This window comes from Dendrobates tinctorius, unplaced genomic scaffold (assembly GCF_039654945.1).
Source record: "Dendrobates tinctorius isolate UK_male_01 unplaced genomic scaffold, ASM3965494v1 ptg000115l, whole genome shotgun sequence".
Classification (NCBI taxonomy): domain Eukaryota; kingdom Metazoa; phylum Chordata; class Amphibia; order Anura; family Dendrobatidae; genus Dendrobates; species Dendrobates tinctorius.
In genome coordinates, this window is record NW_027361783.1 from 23,086,950 (window position 1) to 23,113,992 (window position 27,043).

The 27,043-nt window shown below is 43.3% G+C and overlaps 1 protein-coding gene across 4 annotated transcripts in view; it reads right to left on the minus strand.

The window, feature by feature from the left end:
- LDLRAD4 (low density lipoprotein receptor class A domain containing 4) overlaps positions 1-27,043 on the minus strand; it is a 333,357-nt gene that overhangs the window by 182,399 nt on the left and 123,915 nt on the right. For 3 of the 4 annotated variants that reach the window (XM_073590035.1, XM_073590037.1, XM_073590034.1), the window contains exon 2: positions 18,956-19,413. The exons of the other annotated variant lie outside the window; for it this stretch is intronic. In XM_073590035.1, coding sequence (XP_073446136.1) covers positions 18,956-18,995 — 40 coding nt within the window. In that variant the 5' untranslated portion in view covers positions 18,996-19,413. The remainder of the gene's footprint in view (positions 1-18,955; positions 19,414-27,043) is intronic. 4 annotated transcript variants of the gene reach the window in all.

Below are 27,043 nucleotides of genomic sequence, written 5' to 3' on the forward strand. Positions count from 1 at the left end.
TCCGGAAGTGGTTGGTCACAGTTATTTTGGTTAAAGGTTGTGCAACCAAGTATTAGGCTGAGGGTGCCAATACTTTTGTCTGGCCCATTTTTGGAGTTTTGTGTGAAATGATCAATGTTCTCTTTTGTGTTTTATTCATTTAAGACAAATTAAATGAAGATAAATCCAAAGAATTTGTGTTTGCAATAATTTTCAGGAAGAAACTGAGTATTATCTGACAGAATTGCAGGGGTGTCAATACTTTTGGCCACAACTGTATTTTAGGAATTTCCCAAATAGAGCTGTCACCCTCGAGGGGAAAGCAGCTTTTTAGTTCTGATGGTACACTAAGTGCCTCCTCGGGGGAGGACCACTCTCCTGAGCCATTAGATTTTGTATGTTTTCATGAACTGGAAAGCCCTCCAAACATCTCATCCTGGACTGAGAGCTTCACCTCCTCCTCCTCAACCCCATGGCATTTCTCACCATGGAGACCAACTCCTCCATATCCTCAGAGGAAAAATAGTATTTCTTTGCGTCGTGTTTGGAGGTGGATGTGGAGCCCTCATTCTCCCAAATATCCTCTGACCCTGAGGAGCGGACTTCTCCTGAATCTGAGTCAGCCTCCGTAGGTGCCCTTTTCCTCTTTTTTGGGGGAGGGCAGCCATGGAGGTCTCAACCTCCTGTCTAATGAGAGTTTTTATGCTGTCAAACAGGGAGGGCTGTTCGGTGCGCAGAATGTTCTGCGTACAGGGCTGGCACAGCTTCTTTTTAGAATCAGAAGGGAACCTGGCACCACAGATACCACATTTGCGAGGGTTTCTTGGGGCAGAGGCCTTGTCCTCCTACAAGGAGAGATGGCTTGCTCAGACCCGTGCCACCAAAGTTTGACAGTTTAGGGACCGACCCTGCTACTCACGGTAGGAGGGGGGGAACGCTGGGCTCCGCAGATGCAGCAGTTGAGGGCTTGTCACCGTCCATGTCTGCACTCATACAGACACACTGCGCTTACCTGGAGTCTGTGGCACCCTTATATGGGCGTTTGCAGCGTCCGTCATTGTGCCCCTCCTTCCTCCTGGTCCATGGGGAGGAACTGCCATCCGACCCCTGCTGCCATCAGATCCCCGGGTGCCGGCGCGCGTCCCTGTCCTGGGAGACACTGGAGGACGCGAACCGGAAGTGTGTGCTGACGTCACTTCCGGTCTGAAGCTCCGTCCCCTCCGACACGCACGCGGCCTCGAACAGCAGCGTGGGATGAAGGAGGAAGTCGGGGAGCTAGCGGGAGGACCCCGGCCAGCACTATACCGCCCCGCTTTGCCCCGGGGGGGGCGCGAACAAGTCCCGAGTCACACCGGGAGGTGGAGACGGGAGCAGCGACACGGAGGAGAGGCGAACTCCCCTGACCTCGGCTGCTCAGCTCTAAGTATGTAGGAGCTCCGCTCGCTGCCCACGGCAGCCCCTTCTGTAACCTCTTCATGCCCCACTGGGGGACAGGAAAAACACTGGAGGTAGCAGGAAGGGGAGGGTTATTTAACCTCTGTGTTTCCTGTCTCCCATTAGGGCAGGGAGACAACCTCCAAGGTGACTGTCGTGGAAGGTGACTGGAGAAACAGCATATTCAATGTCATCTAAAGATTAATTCGAATGAGCATAATAATGCTCATCCGTCAATTAAAGCTTGTTCACAATTATCGGCTTCTTTATACATGCAGGCATTTTTCTTGTGATTGTTGCCATGTCGAGTGAGTTGATTAAACAAATTTAGTATTTAATTGATCATACAGGAGATGTGCTGGCAATAACTATACAGATGTGCTTCCGATAATGACCATTAACACCTTACTGACAGTCGGTTTAGTACGTCCGACGTCAGTATCCTTCACTTTGACGTGGGCTCCAGCGATGAGCCCACCTTAAATCCGGGACATGTCAGCCGTTTTGAACAGCTGACATGTGCCCGCAATAGCAGTGGGCGGGATAACGATCCGTCCGCGGCTCTTAACTAGTTAAGTACCGCTGTCAAACTGAGAGCAGCATTTAGCCATCGCTTCCAGCCATCCGGCCAGAAACGCGCTCACAGGTGACCCGCGTCACGTGATCGCGGGTCACCGGTGTGTCAGCATGATAACAAGAGGTCTACTTGAGATTTCTATGGTTGTTGATGCCAGATAGCTATGAGCGGTGGTAAGCACTCATAGCAAGTCTGTTATACTGCTCCATATAGACACGATCTGAGCATCGCCTCTATGTAGCAGAGCCGATCGGGCTATGGCAGCTTCTAACCTCCCATGAATGTTATTGAAGCATGCCAAAAGTTAAAGAAATAGTTTTAAAAATATATAAAAAAAAAAAAAAAAAAAAATCTGAAAAGTTCAAATCACCACCCTTTCGCCCCATTCAAAATTTAAAAAAAAAAAAAAAAAAAATCAAACATGCACATATTTGGTATCGCCGCGTTCAGAATCGCCCTATCAATAAAAGGATTAACCTGATCCCTGAACGGCGTAGCAGGAAATAAAATCAAATCAGAATTCCGTTTTTGGTCGCCACGACATTGCATTAAAATGCAATCATGGGCGATCAAAAGAACTTATCTGCACCAAAATGGTATCATTAAAAATGCCTGCTTGGCATGCAAAAGAAAAGCCTCACCAATCCAAGATCATGAAAAATAGAGACGCTACGGGTCTCTGGAAAATGGCGCAATTTTTTTTTTGAGCAAAGTTTGGATTTTTTTTTTTCACCACTTAGATAAAAAAAAATAACCTAGACATGTTTGTCTATGAACTCGTAATGACCTGGAGAATCCTAATGGCAGGTCAGTTATAGCATTTCATGAACCTAGCAAAAAAAGCCAAAACATATAAGTGTGTGATTGCCCTTTTTTTTTTCAATTTCACTGCACTTGGAATTTTTTTCCCGTTTTCTAGTACACAACATGGTAAAACCAATGGTGTCATTCAAAACTACAACTCGTCCTGCAAAAAACAAGCCCTCACATGGCCATATTGACAGAAAATTAAAAAAAAAAAAAAAAGTTAAGGCTCTGGGAAGAAGGTGAGTGAAAAATAAAAGGCATTAAGGCTTGGCCTGCAAACCGGCCTGAAGATAAACCATGTTCAGATGGATTATTTTATGGTCTGTAATACACACTGCAATGCCCAGAGAATGCAGGTCACCTAACCTGACTCCTAGGCACATATCCGGCTGTAAGTTTGGGTTGTAAAATTTGGCCGTAGGAAGCAGGCCTAAAACCGTACCCAAGGTATTACCACAAATAACACTTTTCTGTAACAGCGTTGTGCAGACAAATCTATGAGCTGTCCAAGTAGAGAAGGTTGGTACAAACCAAAAGCATTCTTACCTGCATAACTGGGTGTTGCTCAGCAAAGCAGGGCTGTGGAGTCGGAGTCGGAGTCGTGGAGTCGGAGTCGGAGCTCATTTTGGTGGAGTCGGAGTCGGTATAAAATGGACCGACTCCGAAAATATATAATAAATTGGGTACAGTAGTTCAATGCAGAATATGCTGAATATTTTTTCATAGGAGTTTGGGAAAGTTATGAAATGTCCTATAAATGGCTGTTCTATTCCTGATCTAAGGCTACATTCACACACAGCGTTTTTCCTGTGTTTTTTGAGGATACGTTTTTCAGCTGCAAAAGCTGATCATCTTTTTAAAAAACCGCATCACCTGAAAGGTTTTTGAGCTCATAGATAATGTTTTCAATAGCAAAAGCAGATTAGAAATCTGCTCTATCTATCCATTTATCCATATCTGTCTATCCATATCGTATCTGTACCAAAAAGAATGAAAACCGGGTAGTACACCAATATATATTCTGTTCTGTCTAAATATCTTGATTATTGGATCATAAAAATGATTAAATGTCTGAGGTTCACATTGTACTACAATAAATTTTTCACTTAAATATAAGCAATATGTCTGGGAGTCGGAGTCGGAGTCGTGGAGTCGGAGTCGGTGTAAGGGAAATTGAGGAGTCGGAGTCGCAGGTTTGGCTTACCGACTCCACAGCCCTGCAGCAAAGTGCAGCGAAATGGATCATCTAATACATTGAAGTGAATGTGGCACTCAACCATGTAAAAACTAACGAAGCTGCAGTCTTACCAACTTGGAATGAAGTTTGCAGAAGTTTTTCCATGGGTAGGTGCTGCATATTCAGTCTTTCTGCAATATAGTGGTAAATCTCAGAGCCATGCACTCTCACACCACATATTTGATAGTCTATCCCTACAGACAAGGAATTGCCTACTTCACACAATATATTTTTCCATGGGTTCTTGTAACACCTAACAGCCAACTGTGCTCAATTAGGAAAATGACTAATGTCCCAGCTCCCACTGTCATCATCTGCTTGGTAGAAGTTCTCCTGATCTGTAGTCAATAGAATTCTCTTCCGATTCTGTTCCTCTCATCATTCTAAAAATGAGGGACCCAGTTGAGATTCTTTGGCAGGCATCTTCAGTAAAATAGATAACAGGGGAAATAAGTATTTTTAATGTTACGCTAAATATAATTTTGTTTATTAGAAACATTCTGTGTTCTCTTCAGAAACTGCACATTAAATAGTCCAATCAGCCCTTCATAGAAAAGGACGATTGCTGATCATACCACTTTCCAAAACAAATAAGGCAAATGTTGTATGAAATCTGGAAAGTGATTTCAGTAGAGAAAACCGTGCATTTAACTTGAGTAAAGATGTACTCTTCCGTTCCTTTGGAAAAACAAAGTGTCAATGCATCATGACATGTCTACTCGGTAATGTGTATTGCAGTCTGTCAAGGGTTTTGCTAGCAGATTGCGATATTATATTGTATTTGTTGGTTTTATTAAAAATTCGGTCCTTAACCTACTTCAAGCAAAAGGTTTGACACATCTGTATATTATTAGGACAAATTATTAAGACTAGCTTTTGGTGCTCCTATTGTTGCTTATTAAAATGGGTGCATCATTTGTTGTAAGTTCTGTATCCGAGCATTTCTAGACTCTGGTTTTGGTCAGAATGGCGCTGGATCATCGATAGCATTCCGATCATTTGTTAATAACATTCACCTGTTGGGTTTGTGAGCAACTTCATGTATGTGTTGATGTAACCTACCTAAACTGTTGATGTAACATAACTTAACTGTTCATAGATTATTATAATTAGTCCACCGAAAAATGAACGTTGAAGGAGAAACTCATTAGGACTGAAATTCCTTGCTGGGTTAACCGTCTTATTTCATAAATCAATAGTACAGAAAATATATTGCAAAAGCTTAATTTTATCAGAAGCCTGCTGTCTCCTCCTGGACTTCTCAGTCATTCTTTAAACTCAACTCGCGAGTAAAATCAGTATTTAGTGATGACAGAATGTTACATTACTGACGTTACTGAGATAGTTGGTACTAATAAGATTCTGTCAGTTCCTATGTAGATTTGTGAAGTGAGAAGGAGCTCTGCCTTTAGTTCCACCTTCCTCATCCTCCCTCTTTACATAGGAGATACTACTAAGACTATTCTGAGATATGCAAAAATAAAACTGGCTTTACTAAATACTTGAATTTGAGAATTTAAAAAAAAAAAAAAAAGAAAAAAAAAAAAAAAGCTCAGCAGGAGGAGACAGGAGCAGATTGCCCTGGGAAGAAAATAAAAGATACTGTATCCCAGACTAAAAGACACTTTGTTCCCACCAAAATTTGAAATGAAAATGGGGGTGTGTCTTATAAGCCGAATGTAGGTTATGTGGGGGCAGAAGGGCGGGGGGGGGGGGGGATATCAACTTTGGTGGAGCGGGGCCACAGTAAGTTGGTGGCAGCAGGAGTTGGGTGATGACCCCACACTTACCCATTGATTTCTCTGCAATGGGTTTTGGGAAACCTGTAACCCGAGCAAGGCCTCCCAAGATCTCAATCTGTGCATGCACTGCTGGAGCTGGCCATTTTACTGAAGCCCACTGCAGGGAAGATCAGTGGGAAAGTGAGGGGACTCTGCTCAACGTCAACATTATATGACAGCTCAGGGCCCACAGCGCCCTGACAACCCCTTCTCCCAGTCCGGACCCTGAAGCTTCACATCAATACTGCAGCAGTGACCCTGCCCACTGTGGCTGCGCCACCACAGCCGCCCACCCCCAGTTATCTACCATAATATCGGACTATAAGACGCACCACCATTTTTATTAAAATCATTATTCCTCACCAAAATTTGGTCTGATGCGTCTTCTATTCTGCAAGATACGGTACTTGTTAAAAGGAGGGCTTGGCCAAATAGTTCACCCATCTCTTACTGGCAGCAATTTACAACTTTACAATTTACACATGAGTAACTATCCACAATCTGTTTGAAAATCTCAAAATGTGAAAAATTTTAAAATCTAATTTTTTTTACTGCTTAAAAAGGGCATCTGTCAGCAGGATTGTGCACAGTAACCTACAGTGTCAGGTAAGCGCCATTATAGCGATTTAATCACCCAAGGCATCATTGTAATCATATATAGTCCCTCTAAAAAAACAAAACTTTAATACAACCCCTGGCAAAAATTATGGAATCACAGGCCTTGGAGGATGTTCATTCAGTTGTTTAACTTTGTAGAAAAAAAGCAGATCACAGACATGGCACAAAACTAAAGTCATTTCAACTTTCTGGCTTTAAGAAACACTAAAAGAAAATCAAGAACAAAAAATGTGGAAGTCAGTAATGGTTACTTTTTTAAACCAAGCATAGGGGAAAATTTATGGTATCACTCAATTCTGAGGAAAAAATTATGGAATCATGAAGACCAAACCAACAAAAAAACACTCCAACACATCACTAGTATTTTGTTGCACCACGTCTGGCTTTTGTAACAGCTTGCAGTCTCTGAGGCATGGACTAAATAAGTATCAAACAGTACTCTTCATCAATCTGGCTCCAACTTTCTCTGATTGCTTTTGCCAGATGAGCTTTGCAGGTTGGAGCCTTGTCATGGACCATTTTCTTCAACTTCCACCAAAGATTTTCAATTGGATTGAGATCCAGACTATTTGCAGGCCATGACATTGACCTTGTGTCTTTTTTCAAGGAATGTTTTCAAAGTTTTTGCTCTATGGCAGGATGCATTATCTTGAAAAATGATTTCATCATCCCCAAACATCCTTTCAATTGATGGGATAAGAAAAGTGTCCAAAATATCAACATAAACGTGTGCATATATTGAAGAGGTAATGACAGCCATCTCGCCAGTGCCTTTACCTGACATGCAGCCCCATATCATCAATGACTGTGGGAATTTGCATGCTCTCTTCAGGCAGTCATCTTTATTAATCTCTCTGGAACGGCACAAAACAAAAGTTCCAGCATCATCACCTTGCCCAATGCAGATTTGCGATTCATCACTGAATAACTTTCATCCAGTCATTCACAGTCCATGATTGCTTTTCCTTAGCCCATTGTAACTTTGTTTTTTTCTTTTTAGGTGTTAATGATGGCTTTCAATCAGCTTTTCTGTATGTAAATCCCATTTCCTTTAGGCGGTTTCTTACAGTTCGGTCACAGACATTGACTCCCATTCGTTCCCCTTTTGTTTTGTTGTGCATTTCCTGTTTTGGAGACATATTGCTCTAGGTTTCCGGTCATGACGCTTTGATATCTTCCTTGATCTACCAGTATGTTTGCCTTTAACATCCTTCCCATGTTTGTATTTGGTCTAGATTTTAGACACAGCTGACTGTGAGCAAAAAACATCTTTTTCAACATTGCGAGCTGATTTACCCTCTTTTGAGTTTGATAATCCTCTCCTTTGTTTCAATTGACATCTCTCGTGTTGGAGCCATGATTCATGTCAGTCCACTTGGTGCAGCAGCTCTCCAAGGTGTGATCACTCCTTTTTAGATGCAGACTAACAAGCAGATCAAATTTGAGGCAGGTGTTTTGGGAATGAAAATTTACATGGTGATTCCATAATTTTTTCCTCAGAATTGAGTGATTCCATAATTTTTTCCCTATGCTCTGTTTAAAAAAGTAACCATTACTGACTACCACATTTTTTGTTCTTGATTTCTTTTAGTGTTTTTTAAAGCCAGAAAGTTGCAATTTGAATTGACTTTAGTTTTGTGCCAAGTCTGTGATCTGCTTTTTTTCTACAAAATTAAAACAACTGAATGAACATCCTCCAAGACCGGTGATTCCATAATTTTTGCCAGGGGTTGTAATTACATCATTTAAAAAACACCTACCCAGTGTAAAAAATGTTAATATACCAAATGATACAACACCAGCAACAATAGACCAACAACAACCTTGCCTTTCAAGACCCTACAATAAAGCTGGGTTCACACGTAGCGGAACTCTTGCGTAAATTACCGCGAGAGTTCCGGAATTCCATTCTGCGGGAAAATCTCATTTTAAATTCCCGCGATTTTCCCGCAGAAAAACTAGCATTTTGCAAGCGTAATTAGCTTGCAAAATGCTAGCGTTTTCCAAGCGATCTGTAGCATCGCTTGGAGAACTGATTGACAGGTTTGTCACACTCGTCAAACAATGTTTGACAAGTGTGACCAACTTTTTACTACTGAGGCCGCCTGTGTGGCATCAGTAGTAAAAGATAAAATGTAAAAGTTAAAAAAAAAATTTAAAATATTGTTATTCTCACCTTCCGAAGTCCTGCGCAGCCTTCCCCACCTCTCTCCACGCTCCAGTTCCCAGTAATCCTTTGCGAAAATGCCCACGATGACGTATGTTCTCGCGGGATCGCGACGTCTCGCGGTTATTCGCGATGACGTCGCGCGAATGACCGCGAGAACGGACGCTATCGTGGGCATTTTCGCAAAGGCTTACTGGGAACAGGAGCGTGGAGAGAGGCGGGAAAGCTGCGCGGGACGTCGGAAGGTGAGAACAACAATATTTTTTATTTTAAATTCTATTTTTTACAGGGATATGGTACCCAAAGCCTGGAGGACTGTCTCCTCTCCTCCGGACCGTGGGTACCATCCGCAATTGTTCTGCTTACTTTTCGCATGGTGTGCACAGCCACATGCGGAAAGTAAGCATAACAATGCATTCCTATGGGTGCGGGATCGCCGCGATTCCGCAAAATTAATGAGCATGCTGCGGTTTTTACCGAGAAGCGATTCCGCCGCGGTAAATACCGCAGCATTAGCACAGCATTGCGGAATCCCATAGGAATGCATGGGATGCTTATTTTTCACGTTTTCGCGACAAAATCGAGCCGTTAAAACCGCCGTGGAAACGCGAAAAAAACACCACGTGTTAACTCAGCCTAAGCCTATACTCAACCTCTTCCTGGCTGTGGAGGTTGGCACCCTAACAAACAATTTTTTGGCACCCCCACTCAATGTGGACTGTACCTCACACTCCTAATATGACCCTATCAAATATAGGTGGGAAAACAAAATAGTGAAGGGTAGAAATGGAACGGGTAGATCCTTATATCACTCTATATGGCTCAAAAATGAATATTGCAGATCAAGAAAAAAAAAAAAAAAATCTAACAACTTTCCCAACAGCATGCATAGATAAAATTTTCAAAGGGTGGCAAATTCCACCAGCACAATAGCCACCTGGAAGAACCTCATATAGCAGCAATATGCAACAATGTTAGTCCGGTGACAAACGTTGTGGTCAGTACAAGTGTAGAGTCGTGGGTCGGGCTGGGGGGTGGTCCCTCCGTATACCACGCAGTGACGTACAGACACAAGATAGAGGCAAGTTTCAGGTGCAACAGGTCCAAGTTTATTTTCCACCGTCCGACTGACGGCCCTCACAGCACACTGCAATCTCTCTCAAGGCCCGCTTCACACACCGTACTTTACACCAGGGACGTATTTATACGTACTGACGATCCAGTCAGCTCAGTCACTGTGGCCGCCTTAGGCCCGTACACCATCAGCAATTTACTGGTCAGTTTCGTCGTTCCAAATACGGTGTCCGTCACCCCGTGCCTCGTCTATACTGCGGTTCTTCCTGTCAGGAGCACCCCCCCTGACGTTCTCTCTCCTCAGTACCCCTAGTTTGGTTTTCCTCACAGTGCACAAACTGTCGTAGTTCTCCTGTCACTGGAGATCCCCCTGGGGACTGGAACTTTCTGGAACCCTCCTTCAAATTTATATCTTTCCCGGTTCCCTGCAACTCCGCCCCCCATGACCAAAGGTTTCCTAAGCTGATGTCCAGTCCTTTGCTCACACTCCTCCCTGCCCTCTAATGGTCAACCCAAGGTACTGCACGTCCACTACACTTGCTCAGCTGTTTCCCCACTGTAGTAACTGACACCTGTCTAAACTGTGCAAACTTTTCCTTCTCTATTCTGACAAGTCTGTCTGGTCACCTACCCTACACTCCCCCTTCCTTTTTCTATTGTCGTCCTCGACAATCGTAATCCCTGCCTTCGTCGTTCTGAAGCTTCACCTACACTGTTTTCGGACCAGTTGTTGGGTCAAACCCACTACCTGCAGGGGCCGAACCATACTGGGAGCACCATGCTCTGAGCAGCCTACTGCTACTCACCAGCACGCACGCCACATGACGTCTTTCAGACTGGGCTAGGTACACCCACATTCTCTCTATGGCGTGTACCTTCCCCTACTCTCCCCTTCTGTTACCTTCCACTGACCGGTACGCCATGATCAAGGCCTCACACCTACCAGATCATTGCCGGCGTCCACCTTCCTCCTTCAGGGTTGTCCGTGGTGTCGGGGACCTGACCTAGGACGGCTGTCTCACATCTTCCACCTCCTTTGCCTTTCTTTCAGTTACATGTCATGGTCGGCGTCTCGGTCTCTCAGACCCTCTTCACACAGACCCCTCTTCGGATCTCACACTTCCCTTTGGTCCCTCAGACCTTCCCTTACCCGGACCTGTTGCATTTTTCTTGTGCATACTATACAACAAATCAACTTTATAATAATCACAAATATCCCATTTTTTTTCCATTTTCCTTTGCTTTCAAAAATCAACATACAACAATAAAACATCACATGCTCCATTTCCTATAAAGAATTGATGAAATGTACAATGCCTATCTTTATTCATAAATGAGCTTAATTATATATGGGCATTGCAATTTTGCTTTGTGCATTCCTGGAGTGTGTATCTTGAGATGAGGGATTGTCCTATGTGATGATGGACATGACATACTGCGCAATAGCAGCCTGGAACGCATATGAAACGCAGTGGGTCTAATCTGTGTTCCCGGAACCGGAAGTTAAATACATCATGTGACCGGGGGTACATCCTACTGCGCAAATGCAGTTTGGAACACACGTATGTGTGGAACGCAATATTCCCAAAACCAGAAGTTTCGCGTGTCACGTGATCGGGGCACGCTCTACTGCACAGGCGTGATTTGGAACGCACAGGATTTGTGCTGGAACGCATGCCGGAGCTAAACAGCAGGTTAGGAGGGAGCATGGTTTTTACTTATAAGACCCGGGAGTATTTCCGCCGACCATCGGGTGGGCAGGACCTAGGATGGCGCTAAAATCAAATGGGGGTTATTTAAGTCCGCCCATGGTGATTGCCGGGGATGTCAAGCATCATCATGGCATCCAGCATCTGTATTATCCTTTTTACCTCCTGATGAACCGTGACAATTGGGAAACGCGTCGGGGTGTCCTCAAAACATACTAAATCATTACTATGTTGCATATTGTTGCTATATGAGGTTCTGCCAGGTGGCTATTGTGTGGGAGGAATTTGCCACCCTGAAAATTTTATCTATGCATGCTGTTGGGAAAGTTTTGCGTTTGTTTTTTCTTGCGCTGCAGAATTAATTTTTGAGCCATACAGAGTGATAAGGATCTATCCGTTTCATCTCTACCCTTCACTATATTGTTTTCCCATGTATATTTGATAGGGTCATATTAGGGGAGTGAGGGACAGTCTACGTTGAGTCGGGGTGCCAAAAAATCGTTTTAGGGTGCCTACCTCCACAGCCAGGAAGGGGCTGAGAATAGGCTTATTGTAGGGTCTTGACAGGCAAGGTTGTTGGCGTTCTATCATTTGGTATATTACCATTACACTGGGTAGGTGTTTTTTAAATGATATAATTATTAAAGTTTGTTTTCAGAGGGAATATATATGTTCACTAAATGAATTTGGATTTCCTTGGATTATTTTGTTTGATACCCATCATTGTAATCGGTCTTGTAGGTTAATCTTTATTTTCAGTTTTGAGTTAATTATATGCTCGTGCTCCAGGGCTGCCTGTAGGGGGGGGGGGTCTTCATGTGGTGCTCTGATTATATATTCATAATGCAGACTGCTGACAGGTCCGATCCCTCACTGACCTGCCCCCTAGTTTACATAACGATTATATATAGTTAAAAAAAAAAATCATTGTAATAAGTATAATGGCACCGACCTGACAATGTCAGTAGGTTACTGTGCACAATCCTGCTGACAGGTTCACTTTAAAGTTTTCTTTGTCTCCTTTTCAAAAATGTATTTCTACATTTTCTAATATAAATTTTGTGATGGGTTTAGCAGCTCCACATCAGGCACTGTGAACGAAAGCATTCTCTGTGTTGGCAGCTCATCAGCTATGTAAGTGAGGGGCCGGCTGACAATTAACAAAAAAGCCGGATTACTTACCGGTAATGCTCTTTTAATGAGTCCACGACAGCACCCACTGGAGGTATCGGATCCGCCCCATTTGGAACAGGAAACCCTACAGGAAAGATAAAAGGGGGCGGTCCGCCTTTCCTCCTCAGTTTTGCATTTCAGAGTACCAGGAGGACCGCCAAGGATTAGGCAATGTCTTGAACTTATAACTTTACTTATCCAACTTTAGCAGATATACTTTTAATATTGATATTTCTAGCAGGGAGGGAAGTGAGCGGGTGCTGTCGTGGACTCATTAAAAGAGCATTACCGGTAAGTAATCCGGCTTTTTACCCTTCGCCACGACAGCACCCACTGGAGAGATTCCAGAGACCATCACCTGGGTGGGACCACCGTGCCAAGGACAGTCCTGCCAAAGCTTAGGTCAGAAGTAGACGAAAGGTCAAGTCTATAGTGTCTATAGAAGGTAGAAGGGGATGACCAAATTGCCGCCTTACATATGGTTTCAATTGGAACGTCTCCCCTCTCCGCCCAGGAAGCTGCCATTGCTCTGGTGGAATGTGCTCTGATGTTTCCCGGAGGTTCTTCATTTTTTGCCGAGTAGGCTAAACGAATGGCATCCCTGATCCAACGGGAAATGGTGCTCTTTGTGACTCCATACCCTTTTTTACAGCCCTGAAAAGAAATGAAGAGAGCCCTACACTGCCTCCAGCTCTCGGACCTTTCAATATACTTTAGGACAGTTCTTCTGACGTCCAAAGTGTGGAATTTCTGCTCTTCCGGAGTGGAGGGATCTTCAAAAAAGGTTGGGAGGAGTATCTCCTGAGACCTATGGTACTTTGTTGATACCTTAGGCAGGTATGAGGGGTCTGGCTTTAATATTAATCTATCCCGATATACCTGCAAAAAGGGTGGATCTATGGACAGGGCCTGGATATCACCCACTCTCCTAGCGGATGTCAGTGCTACCAAGAGGGCAGTCTTAAATTATAAATATTTAAGGGATATCGTATCTATCGGTTCAAAAGGTTCTTCTGTCAGGGCGTCTAACACCAAGTTTAAGTCCCATGTAGGGATTGAGGGTATGTGAACCGGAGTTATTCTTTCACATGCCGTAATGAATCGTGATATCCACTTATTCCCTGCTATATTATGGCCATACAGCGCCCCCAACGCAGACACCTGCACTTTCAGTGTGTTTACTTACAAGCCCAATTCCTTCCCTTTTTGTAGGAACTCTAAGATAGGAACTATCGGGACTTCTGCTGTATGAGATGCTGTATGAAACTGTAGGAATTTCTTCCATATTCTTTTATAAATTTGGGTTGTGGACTGCTTCCTGCTCTGCAGGAGGGTAGTAATTAATGATTGCGAAAACCCTCTTGATCTTAATAGGTGCCTTTCAAGTTCCACGCCGTCAAGTGTAAGTTGTCCACTTGAGGGTGGAAGAAAGGGCCTTGGGAGAGTAGGTTGGGGTTTGAGGGGAGAACCCAAGGATCTGTCACTGACATAATTCGTAGCCACGAGAACCACGGTCTCTTGGGCCAGAAAGGTGCTATCAGGATTACTCTCGCCTTTTCCTCTCTGATTTTCCGAATCACTTGTGGCAGGAGAATCAATGGAGGGAAGGCGTATGCCAGCTTGAATTTCCATGAGGCCTGGAGGGCATCCAGTATGTCTGGGTGATCTGCTGGAGACAGGGAAGCAAAGGTCTTTGTTTGTCTGTTTTCCCTTGTGGCGAAGAGGTCCACTTGAGGATGCCCCCATAGAGCCACTATGTTCTGGAAGATTTGGTGATTGAGGCACCACTCCCCTTGCCGAAGTGTGTGTCGGCTTAAGAAATCTGCTTCTTGGTTGTCCTCTCCTCTGATATGAAGAGCTGAGAGGGACAACAAATTGCTTTCGGCTAAGTCTAAGATTCTTGCCGCAGAAGACATCAGAGTCTCTGATCGAGTACCTCCTTGTCTGTTTATGTAGGCCACTGTGGTGGTGTTGTCCGACAGGATCCTGACATGTTTCTGTTGGAGCTGTGGAAGGAAATGATGTAGAGCATAGTATACTGCTGTCAGTTCTTTTAAATTAGATGAGTATTCTCTTTCCTCTCTATTCCATCTTCCTTGACAAAAGCTATTCCCCATATGGGCTCCCCAGCCTTGGGGGCTAGCGTCGGTGGTTAGGATACCAGATGTTACTATGACCCATGGGACTCCTGAGGATAGATGGTCATCATCTAACCACCATTCCAGAGAAGTCAAGACCTCCTGCGTTAGAGTTATCTTGCTCTCGAGGTGACCACCATGTCGCCTCTCCTCCTGGAGGATCTGATGCTGAAGTGTGCGGACATGATAATGGGCCCACCGGACTGCAGGGGCACAGGAATCTAGCGACCCCAATAGCGACATTGCCCCTCTCAGAGACATGCGTGGTCTATCTATGGCTGCCTCTACTTTCTCTTTTGTTAGTGCAATCTTTACCTGAGGAAGTAGACATTTCTGGGTTATGGAGTTCAATTGGAACCCCAAAAACATCTGGAGGGGTTGCGGAACGAGCCTGGACTTCTGTATATTGATGATCCAGCCTAGGTCCTGCAAAGATGAGATTGCATCAGCCACTCTTTCGGTACATTGGGTATCTGAGTTCCCGATTATTAGGAAGTCGTCTAAGTAAGGTACGATTAAAGTATCTTTTTGACGAACATAGGCCATCACCTCTGCCATCACCTTGGTGAAGATTCTTGGCGCTGTTGAGAGGCCGAAAGGCATGGCTGTGTATTGAAAATGACGGACCTTGCCATCGAACACCACTGCGACCCTTAGATATTTTTGGTATCTATTATGGAAAGGAAGATGATAGTAAGCATCTTTTAAGTCAATTCCCGCCATCACACAATTTGGAAAGAGAAGCTTTATGGTGGATCTGATTGATTCCATCTTAAACTTATAATTTTTTATAAACGTATTAAGCTTCCTTAAATTAATAATTGTTCTAAACGTACCATCTGGTTTGGAAATTAAAAATAAGGGAGAGTAGAAGCCTCTACCTTCCTGTCCCTCTGGGACCTCTACTAAAACCCCCTTGCATAGTAGGCTCCGAATTTCTTCTTCGAGGGCCTTTTGTTGGGCCATAGAGTTAAGGCGGGTTAGGATAAAGAAATCATAAGGGTTTTGAAGGAATTCTATTTTCATTCCTTCTTTAATACTACTCAGAATCCATGGGTTTGAGGATATTTGTTCCCATTTTGGATAAAAGATCTACCCCCTACAGGTGGGTCTGATTTTACTTTCTATTTTCCCTTCGGCCCCTGAACATGGTACCCTTTTGTTTCTCTTCTTTTGCGGCCCATCTATTTGGTCTTTCCGTTTGCCTCCTTCTTCCAAACGGTCGCCTCTTAAAGGTTCTCCTATAGAAAGGGATAGAAGAGTCGGGGAACGCCTTCTTCCTCCTCCTTTGCTTTGGCGAGTATCTCGTCTAGGGATTTCCCGAAGAGAAACTCACCCTCACACGGGGTTGCACAAATCTTAGCCTTTGATTGCGCGTCCCCCTTCCAGCTCTTCATCCACAACACCCTTCTGGCGTTGTTCACCAGAGCTGCTGATCTTGCTGCCAGCCGTAGAGTGTCCGCCGACGCATCAGCCATAAAGGCAGCTGCCCCTCTAATTAATGGGATAGCGGCCCGTAATTTCTCTCTGGACACCTTTTGCTCGATTTGTTGATCCAGCTGATCCAACCACATGAGCATAGATCTAGTGGTGCATGTGCTGGCTACCGCTGGCTTAAAAATACACGTGGTAGATTCCCAAGATCTCTTCAACGATGATTCTGCCAACAAGCCTGCGTCCTCTACTGGAATAGCCGATTGTCTCGAGGTAGAGGATATAACGGCATCCACTTTTGGCACTTTGGTCCATTTTAATAGCTCCTCATCGCTAAATGGATACTTTCTTTTTGAGGCTGATGGGAGAAAACTTCTTTGGTCATGTTTTTCCCATTCCCTTTTTATTAGGGCCTTAATTGCCGGTATTACCGGGAACGCTCTCCTTTTCTTTTCCGCCAATCCCGCAAACATTGTGTCTTGTGCGGTTTGGGCACCCCTTGGTTCCTCACACCCCATAGTGTTTCTCACCGATTTGACTAGGTTGTCCACACTATCTAGGGGGAAACATGACCGTCCCTCCATGTCTGATGATGATGAGGATGTGAGTGAGGAGTCAGATTAACCCCCCTTCTTCCTCTGACTCTGAGCTGAGGGTTAACTGCTTTTTGCTGCCAGTCTCTGAGGGAGTTTTGGCGCGGTTAATAGCCTGTATCTCCTCCCTGATTATAGCTCTAATGCCCTTTGTCGACAATGCGGCCCCCTGCTTTGTCTCCCTGGTGCATTGCTTACAGAGCTTCTTAGGGTAGGAGTCAGGGAGAGGTTCAGAGCATAACGCACATTCTTTATGCTTGGATTTATCCTTTTTCTTGGTCTAAAAGGGGACACCAAGGTGGGGGGGGGGGGGGGGGAGGAGAGGTCAGCTTAGTAGGCAGAGTATATACTTTGCACACTCACCCAGTGAAGCCTTATATTACCGGATCAGATGGCTGAGATCCCGTCCTAGGCCTTGATTCTCCTGCTTCATTCCTGCGGCCGGTGTTGCGGTCCCTGGTGGAGCTACCTCCTGCAGAATCCCCCGCTGGAGCGTGTGCTTCCGTTGGGGACGACATTGCTGCATCGCCGCTCAGCTGCGCCGCTGTTTAAATAATCTGCCCCCTTTTTTTTTTTTTCCTTCCTGTCGTCCCCCCGGAAGTTGCTCCTCCTCCCTGGGATCACCGCGCGCATGCCCCGACGCGCTCTCAGCCATCCCGCCCCGGAAGTTCAACCATTACTTCCGGGGGGTCAGGAGACTGTGCGCCGGCCGGCTACCGCACCGCTTTGATGTGCGGCCCCCGCTCTCCATGCGGCTCTCTTTATGTACCGCCACCGTTACTGGCGCTTTCATTTTTAAAAAAGATCTCTTTTTTTTTCTTCTGCGCCACTGGCGCTCTTACCGCTCCCAGTAGCGGTGCGTCCCGGTGCCTACCGGCGCTCTCCTGGGTGAGACGGGGCGGCCCTCCCCGGACCCAGTCATCACCCTTCGTTCACCAGACGAGGGGGGAGCCGTCTAGCGGAATCTCCCCTGACGCTGCCTCCGGACCGCAGCCCCTGCCGTTCCCATGGAGACTGCACAGGCGGCATGCCTGGCCCAGGTAATCCTTCCTGAAGGATATCGTGGCTTTGTTTGGAACAGGAAACCAAAACTGAGGAGGAAAGGCGGACCGCCCCCTTTTATCTTTCCTGTAGGGTTTCCTGTTCCAAATGGGGCGGATCCGATACCTCCAGTGGGTGCTGTCGTGGCGAAGGGTAAATGAGCCAGCTTTTTTGTGTCATGGCTGATGCGTTATTAAAGAAGGGGTCTGGCTTAGCAATTGAAATGAGCAGTCAGCCTCCTTCATTCAGCACTGACATGCCAAGGCAGGGAAAGCTATTCTGTTTCAAGTAAAAGAAATAAGTGGAGTTGAATAATTGAGGACTGAGGAAAATAGCTGAGTGGCATCTTTAAAGATTAAAATATATTAGCATGCTTTCTGTAAGTGTTCACTCACTAGTGAATGAATTTAAAAAAAAGTTCCATTTTCATCGAGAAAACGACTACAAGCGTACCTCTTGTCATGCGAGTCCAATGCAAGCATGCAACTGTTTTTTGGTCTCTGTATGTGATCCGTTTGACATGTATATGCAATGCGTTTCATCTATTACATACTATAATACTCTAACTTAAAAGATAAAAATAAGAAAAAATAAAGCAATCAAAGAGATAGAATGGTATTAGATACCTAGATATGCTGCAGATATATCATTTCAATCTCCTCACACATTTTAAAATTGCACCCTTTAGTGTCCTTCATGTTTTTTCCATCAATATACGGTAGCTGTATTTATGTCAGCATTCAAAAGTACAACTCGTCCCATTGATTTTACCACATATAGTGTACTGGAGAATGGGAAAAAAAATCATGCGTTATTTTATTTTCAATGGGGCAAAAGGGGGCGATCTGGACTGTTTTGGTGGCCGTTTTTTATTGCTTCACATCATTTGTCATAATTGATGAGCTCCCCGTGTTGGCTTTATGTAGTTTACTGGATCTTTGTACATAGGTGCAGATAATACGGACGCTATACAAAATGCAATGTGGACGCTCTGAGCGCTGTCTGCTTTTTTTTTTTTTTTTGAGGCGAGTCTCATCTGATATACGGGCCACTCGCAGCACGCTGCGATGCATTTGTCAAGCCGAATACAGCTGAGAAAAAAAAAAATAAAAAAAAATAAAATAAAAACACGCAGATCTACACAGAGTCATAAAATCACATTGGCCAAAGCGCAGCCAGAACCATTTTCTTACCTGTGAAAGCATTTGTGGCCTGGTAACCAGCTTCCTGCATACTGCTCTTCCAGCAAAAGTGAAAGTCCAACCTTAACCTGTCCTTGCTGGAAATTATGGATGGGCAAGAAACTGTCAGGTCACTTCCATTTTAGTCAGAGTCCATTGCTTAGTCTGCTCTCGTGCATCCGGTTAATTTGCTTTAAGCTTTTGGTCCAAAATGGCTGACCGGATTGGATAACGCCTTTTGTTATCAGAAAAGGATTTTAAGCAGCTTATCCATCCAAAAATATATTGCCATGATGCTAAAACACAAGCTTTAGAAAGGTAGATGTTATAAAAGGTATTGCAGTATTATCCTCTAGTTATACAACTCCCATAAGTCCAGCGTTGCATTGATCTTGTTGGTTCCGACTTCAGGCTATGTACGGCCTTCAAAATCTTGACCGTTTCAAGTCCAAGTCCCTCAGGCAAGCAAACTGGGATAAGAAAAGAAAAAAAAAAAAAAAAAAGTGGAGATTAGGTTACCCAAAAGCCAATACCAACACAGATATGAACAAAGGAATGAAGAAAGAAAACCCTCTGGAACTGGTGGTCAGCATACAAGGGGATTTTCAAAAGGTAAATATTACAATTTTGCCAAGATACTAAGTGTGACCACATAGCACTTTGAAATGTAAATCTCATCCCAAGCTCAGAGTTGCACATCTCCCCCCATGTTATTTATCTTTTCACTTCAAAGCTTTAGTTACTAGAAATCGCAGGGGCACAGAGGGAAAGAAGGTGAAACAACAAGATTGGAATTCAACTTGGGAACAGAACTGTCTGAAGTCTGTTTTGATACATTCTTGGAAGAAAAAGAAGAGTATATACTCCCCTTGCCCAACACTACATTTTTCCTTGTTTATATTAATATTTCAGTATAACTTTAAAACAAGTTTTCAATGAAAATCAGCTATGCTGAAAAAACTAATATTTTAGGATTAATTTAAAGGAGTTGTCTATTTTCAGCTCTACCTCTCCCCTTGTCACCATTTCAATTGCTGATCTCTCCACCACTGTGCTGCAAACTAGAGACTGAAGGAAGGCTGTCTTTACAAGGTTGCCTTTTTCTCACTTTCATCGTGCACCCAAATGCTACTCCGCAGCATAAGCCTCCAGCTGTTGCATGCTCCGTCATGATCATGTGTGTACTGCAGATAGTGATATGTTAACATGTAGTAGTCTCTATACAGCACTATGTTACCCCTTTCGTTTCTTCATGCCACTGGTTTCCAGCAATTTTCCATGTTGTAAGGAAGAAAATATTTGGATGTACTGGGAGAATAAATTTTGGCTTGGGACATACGAGTGCTGGTAATTCTGCAACAGTTAATTTGTCATGAAGTATTGTCTCTTTTACATATTTACGCTACAAAAAAGGGACCAAAATCAGGCACTAGGAGCTGGCACAATTTACATATACAGGTGCTTGCTTCTCACAAAATTATAATATCAAAAAGTTAATTTCAGTTCTTCAAAACAAAAAGTGAAATTCAGTCATTACAGAGTGATTAAGTGTTTATTTCTGTTAATGTTGATTAGGGCTTACAGCCAATGAATACCTAGAATTATTATCTCAGTAAATTAGAATAATTTAAAAACCCCTGCAAAGGCTTTAAGCATTTAAAAAGGTCCCTTAGTCTGTTTCAGTAGGCTCCACAATCATGGGGAAGACTGCTGACTAGATAGATGTCCAGAAAGCAGTCATTGACACTCCACAATGAGGATAATCCACAAAAGATGAGTGCTAAAGAAGCTGGCTGTTCAGAGTGCTGTATCCAAACATATTGATGGAAAGATGAATGGAAGGAAAAAGTGTGGTAGAGTGGTAGAAAAAGGTGCATAAACAACCAAGAGTAATGCAGCCTTGAAAGGATTAAGAAAAGGCCATTCAAAAATTTGGGGGAGAGCCACAAGGAGTGGACTGCTGCTGGAGTAATTGCTTCAAGAGCCACCACACACAGACGTAGCCCATGTCCTGGATACAAGTGTTGTATTCCTTGTGTCAAGCCACTCATGACAAACAGACAATGCCAGATAAGTCTTAAATGGCCAAAGGAGAAACAGAACTGGACTGTTGCTCAGTGGTCCAAGGTGTTTTCAGATAAAAGTAAATTTTTGCATTTCATTTGGAAATAAAGGTCCCAGAGTCTGGAGGAAGAGTGGAGAGGCACACAATCCAAGCTGCTTGAGGTCTAGAGTGAAGGTTCCACAGTCCATGATGGTTTGGGGAGCCATGTCATCTGCTGGTGTAGGTTCACTGTGTTTCATCAAGACCAAAGTCAGCGCAGCCATCTACCAGGAAATTTTAGAGCACTTCTAAAAGCTTGTCGGCAGCAGGAAGCATGGAGATGGAAATTTCATTCTCCAGCAGGACTTGGCACCTGTCCACTCTGCCAAAAGTACCAATACCAGGTTTAAAAACAGTATCACTGCTTGATTGGCCAGCAAAGTCACTTGACTTTAACCCCATAGAGAATTTATAGGGTACTGTCAAGAGGAAGATGAGAGACACCAGACCCAACAATGCAGACGAGCTGAAGGCAGCTATCAAAGCAACCTGAGCTTCCATAACACCTCAGCAGTGTTACAGACTGATTGCCTCCATACTGTATTGATGCAGTAATTGATGTAAGTGGAGCCCTGAACAAGTATTGAGTGCATTTACTCAATATACATTTCAGCAGGTTAACATTTTGGAATTTTAAAATACTTTAGGACACGAGGTTGAAAAATTATTCTAATTTACTGAGATAGTGAGTTTTGGGTTTTCATTGGCTGTAAGCCATAATCAATATTAACAGAAAAACACTGTTTGAATTGACTATATAATAAGAGTTTCATTTTTTGTATTGAACAGAAATAAATTAATTTTGATCATATTCTAATTTTGTGAGAAGCACCTGTACATTTGTTTGCTTCTGCTCCTTTTTGCTGCAGGCTTATCAATACTTTACCTTACCAAAAGGAAAGCAATAAAGCAGATATAGGCTGTGTGCACACGCTGCGGACTGATCCGCGCGGATTTTCAAAATCCGCAGGTCAAACGAACTGCGGTTTATCCTGCGGTTTTACCATCTCCACAATGGAGGAGATGGTAAACCGGTGCGGAATCCGCAGAAAGATTTGACATGTCAATAATATTTTGGGGTCTAGAAACTGCAGAAAATCCGCGCGGAAAATTCTGCAGCATCTGCACTGCGGTTTCCATTTCCCATAGGGAATAATGGTACTGTACGCCGCAGGGCCAAATCCGCTGCGGATTCGCAGGGCTAAATCCGCTGCGTGTGCACACACCCTTAGAGATTAACCTGTTCTGATATACAACACGTGTAAAGGATGCAACGATAGCAACATGTGCAAAAACTGAAGACAAACCTGTATACCCCGTGGTATACTTTAGGTGAGCTCAGTCACTTGTGCTTCTCTATGCAGCAAAAGCTCAAAAACTAAACCGAAAAACATACCCAAAACTATGCTAAAGGACAGCAAGAATAAAATTCACACCAGGAGCACTAGGCGCTAAAGTCAAGGGAACATGATCACTGCCAAATTTCAATAATCTGGTATAAATTTGTACAATTCAGAAATACAAATCAAAACTTGTAAATGCGTAAAGCAAGTGTCTGGAGAGATTTTCAGTTAACATGTATAGCAACCAATTACATTTAGCAAAAAAAAAAAAAAAAAAAATCGATCTATAGGAGCAAGAAAAATAGAACTAAATTTAGAAACCGGTCATCAAAAGAAGAGAATTCTAGGAAAAGCTTCCTTCAGGCTAAGTAAGCATGCAGTACCCGCTATAGATTAATCAATGTATGTGGCTCGATCAGCCGGGTGCTTTATCAAAGCCCATCCTGTCATTTAACAAGGGAGACTGTGTGTTGAATATGTGCGAAAAGGCCATAGAGGACAGGAGAATCGTGAAAAGATAAATGACTTGGATCCGAGCTTTGCAGCACACACCCCCGATGAGAACAACCTAGATTTACTTTAAAGTAGTTTGAAACACAACAGGGCTCAATCTATTTTTTGACTAATAATTCATTAAGAGATAGTCTAATGAGAGCATTTGTTTCTGCGAGAGTCTACTAAAACCAAATCACAAAAGCTTATTACTGCTGGAACCCACAATGATCAATTGAAATCTGCGCAAGAACATAATAGCAAGAATTTACATTCTCAAATAGCGCTCCTGCATGTGAATTTGAAGCTTTACATATATACACCATTAAAATCTAGGTAATGCAGATACATTTTAGTCCCCATAGGAGAAACCCGATATTTTGAACTTTCTAATGCCTCTTCCGTAACAAGCAAGGATGAAGTCACTGCAGACATCTCCGTAAAGACAAATGTCCAAGTATATAAGGATGGGGAGGAGACTTGGGAGGGCCACCTACACTTTAGCTAACCCAGCTTAAATTGGCCAGTTGAGCCTACATACACAAAAAGCAAAAATTATCCATAGCCTCTGTAGCCTCAACCAAGTAGATTATTAACATGAGACAGTAGCCAAATTTTACCTATAGACTACAAATGTTCAACGTTGACTTCCATCGGTGATACTTAAACTATCACCTAGATATCCGCTATATGTCCAGATGCATTCAACTATATTATCAAATATGGACTCCATAATTGCCACTCTGCAATCTTTTTTCAGGGCTATGCCCGACCCGCCCAGCCTCTATCTGAATGACCTGAGAATTCATCACTGAAGCAGCAAAGTTAGGCTACTTTCACACATCAGTTTTTTGCCGTCAGGCAGGATCCGGCTATTTTTAGAAAAAACAGACCCGGCGTAAGTTTTGGAGAACTGTAGAAACGGATCCGTTTTTTGCCGGATCCGTCTAGCAGGTTATATCTGTTTCCTGGGGGCTGGCCAATTGGATCTGAGCATGCGCAGACTTAAAAAAACGGATCCGGTGGCTGGATCTGTCTTTCTGGATCCGGCGCATTCCGGTGCCCATAGACTTTCATTGTGGCAAAAAGCCGGAAGCGTCGGATCCGGCGCTTCCGGCTTTTTCGCCGGAGACAAAAAAACGTTACAGTAGCCGTTTTTTCCAGACACCGGAATGAGGCAAGTAGCCGGATCCGGCAAAAAAAACGGATGAAACGCAATGCCATCCGGCGCTAATGCAAGTCAATGGGGAAAAACTGGATCCGGCATTGCATTTCGCCGGATCCGGTTTTACAAAAAAAAGCCGGATCGCGAAAAACTGATGTGTGAAAGAGGCCTTAGCATTTCTTTGGGTTGTCTCTTAGAACTAAGGACCATATGCCTCACTGCAATATACTCTTATTGCAGAAGAGTTAGTGTATCCATTACTAAGAAAAACTATGAACCATTTGTACTATTAAAAATGCAAACTATCAGTGAACTGTTAAAACTGTGAAAGCTTAACTTTAGAAACCACACTCCTATCTTGAAGCAATAAAACAGTATGCAAGGAACATCTAAGTATGTAGGGGTGTTAGTGGTTGGAAGACTACTAGTCAGCTGTGATCCATCGCAAACCCAAGTCCGCTGAAAGATTAGGTTGCCATTCATTAGGGAATTAAATTCCCTTTGGATTTTGTCAGTTATGATCATGTATAGCAAGATACAGTCCATTGAACAATCACTTACCACATTTGTAATTATCCCATAACAAAATTTAAATCTTTTTCACAAACCGGGTATATAAACCAATAGGTGCATCTCGTAATAGTGAGACTGTTGCCCCAATTCATTAAGACTGGTGTTTTGTGCACAGCTCTTTAGTTATAAAACTACTGTGAAGCATCTGGGGACTTAAAGTGCTCATGTCACATCTAGACAAGTTCCTTGGGGGGGGGATCTGGTTTCCAAAATGGTGTCACTTGTGGGTTATTCCCAAAAAGACTGGTGTTTTGTGCACAGCTCTTTAGTTATAAAACTACTGTGAAGCATCTGGGGACTTAAAGTGCTCATGTCACATCTAGACAAGTTCCTTGGGGGGGATCTGGTTTCCAAAATGGTGTCACTTGTGGGTTATTCCCAATGTTTAGGCACGTGAGGGGCTCTCCAAACACATGGTGTCCGCTATTAAAGCCGGCAATTTTGCATTCCAAAAGTCAAATGGCACTCCTTTCCTTCTGAGCCTACAAACTGATTCTCCCCTACATATGAGGTATCAGTATGCTCAGGACAAATTGTACAACAAATTTTGAGGTCCATTTTTTCCTGTTATCCTTGTGAAAACACATTAGACCCAAATTTTATTGTAAGATTTTTTCCTTCCACATTGCTTCCGTTCCTGTGAAGCACCTGAAGGGTTAATAAACTCCTTGAATGTGGTTTTGAGCACATTGAGGCGATGCAGTTTTTAGAATGGTGTCACTTTCGGATATTTTCTGTCATATAGACCCGTCAAAGTCACTTCAAATGTGATGTGGTGCCTAAAATAAGTAGTTTTGTAAATTTTTAAGTAAAAATTAGAAATTGCTGGTCAAGTATTAAACCCCTTCATGACCGGAGGCAATTTTATTTTTTGCTCCCCTTCTGCCCAGGGCCATAGCCTTTCTATTTTTCTGTCACAATGGCCATGTGAGGGCTTTTTTTGCAGGAAAAGTACTTTTGAACGACACCACTGTCGTTGCGTTTTCGTGCGGTCGCCGCACACGTCAAATCACCGCATGCGGACGCATCCGCATACAACGTACGTCCCTGCGCACCCAATGTTAAAGATAAGTACGCGGGAAACGCAGGATGCATACAGAAGTAGGCGGAGCTTCAGGGAGGAAGAAAGGAGGAAGTAGGCAGCCATCCACAGCCCTCCTGAACGCAAATGTGAAACCAGCCTAAGAGGCACCTTTTTGCATCGCCATATTTTGGAAGCTATAAATTTTGACATATTTCATACGACTGTCATGCGAGGGCTTGCTTTTTGCAAGACAAGTTGACATTTTTAGTTTTACCATTTTCGGGCACGTGACTTTTGATAGCTTTTCATTCCAATTATTGGGAGGCAGAGTGAACAAAATACAGCAATTCAGGAATTGATTTAATGTTTTTTGGGTCGTTCCACGTGTGGTAAAATTTCTAAGGCAACTTTATTCTTCAGGTCAGTAGGATTACAGCGATACCACATTTATATAGTTTGTGTTTTGACTCTTTTATACATTAAAAACCTTTAAAGAAAAAATAATTTTTGCATCGCTTTATTCTGAGAGCTATAAAACTTATTTTCCCACTGATGGAACTGTATGATTGCTTTTTTTGCAGGACATGTTTTCAGTGGTACCAAGTTTATTGATATTAGTCTTTTTGATCACTTTTTATTCCACTTTTTGTTTGGGGGTATGAAAGCAGTGTTTTTCGCCTTTTTTAATGGTGTTCACTAAATGGGTTAACTAGCGGGACAGTTATAGATCGGGTCTCGTTCTGAATGTGGCGATAAGTCTACTTTTGTTTATATATTTATACAAATATTTATGGGTACAATATGCATTCATATTTTTACAGGTTTCTCTTTTTAATCTTTTACTTTGTCCAACTCAGGGGACCATCATCTTTTGCAGGCCGATTGCTTGTATAGCATACGGATGCAGGCGCATCACTATGCTATGCAAGCGGTTACTGCTGCACTGACAGACAAACTTGGTTTATCATGCTCTGAGTACGATCAAACAGCTTTGTCTGGTGAGCCGGAGGTAGTTCTGAATACATTGTGTCACAACGGCAACGATCAGGACCCTGCAATGACGTTATAGTGTCTCCGATCCAAGGCTCTTCCCTCTGCCTGCTCCTGAAATCCTGTGATCGACTTTGAAATAGAAATGCAGCTATAAAAATAAGAAAAAATTATACTAATATACACACACATACACACGATTTTTGCATAACATATAAAAAATAGAATTAGTCTTACTGGTAATTCGGTTTCTAGGAATCTTCCACGACAGCCATATCGGAGTATGTCTCCCCGCCCTAATGGGGGACAGGAAATGCACAAGAGGTTAAATAACCCTCCCCTTCCTGCTATATCCAGTGTTTTTTCTGAACACACTAGCATGTACAGTTACCACCAAGGTGTAGGAATC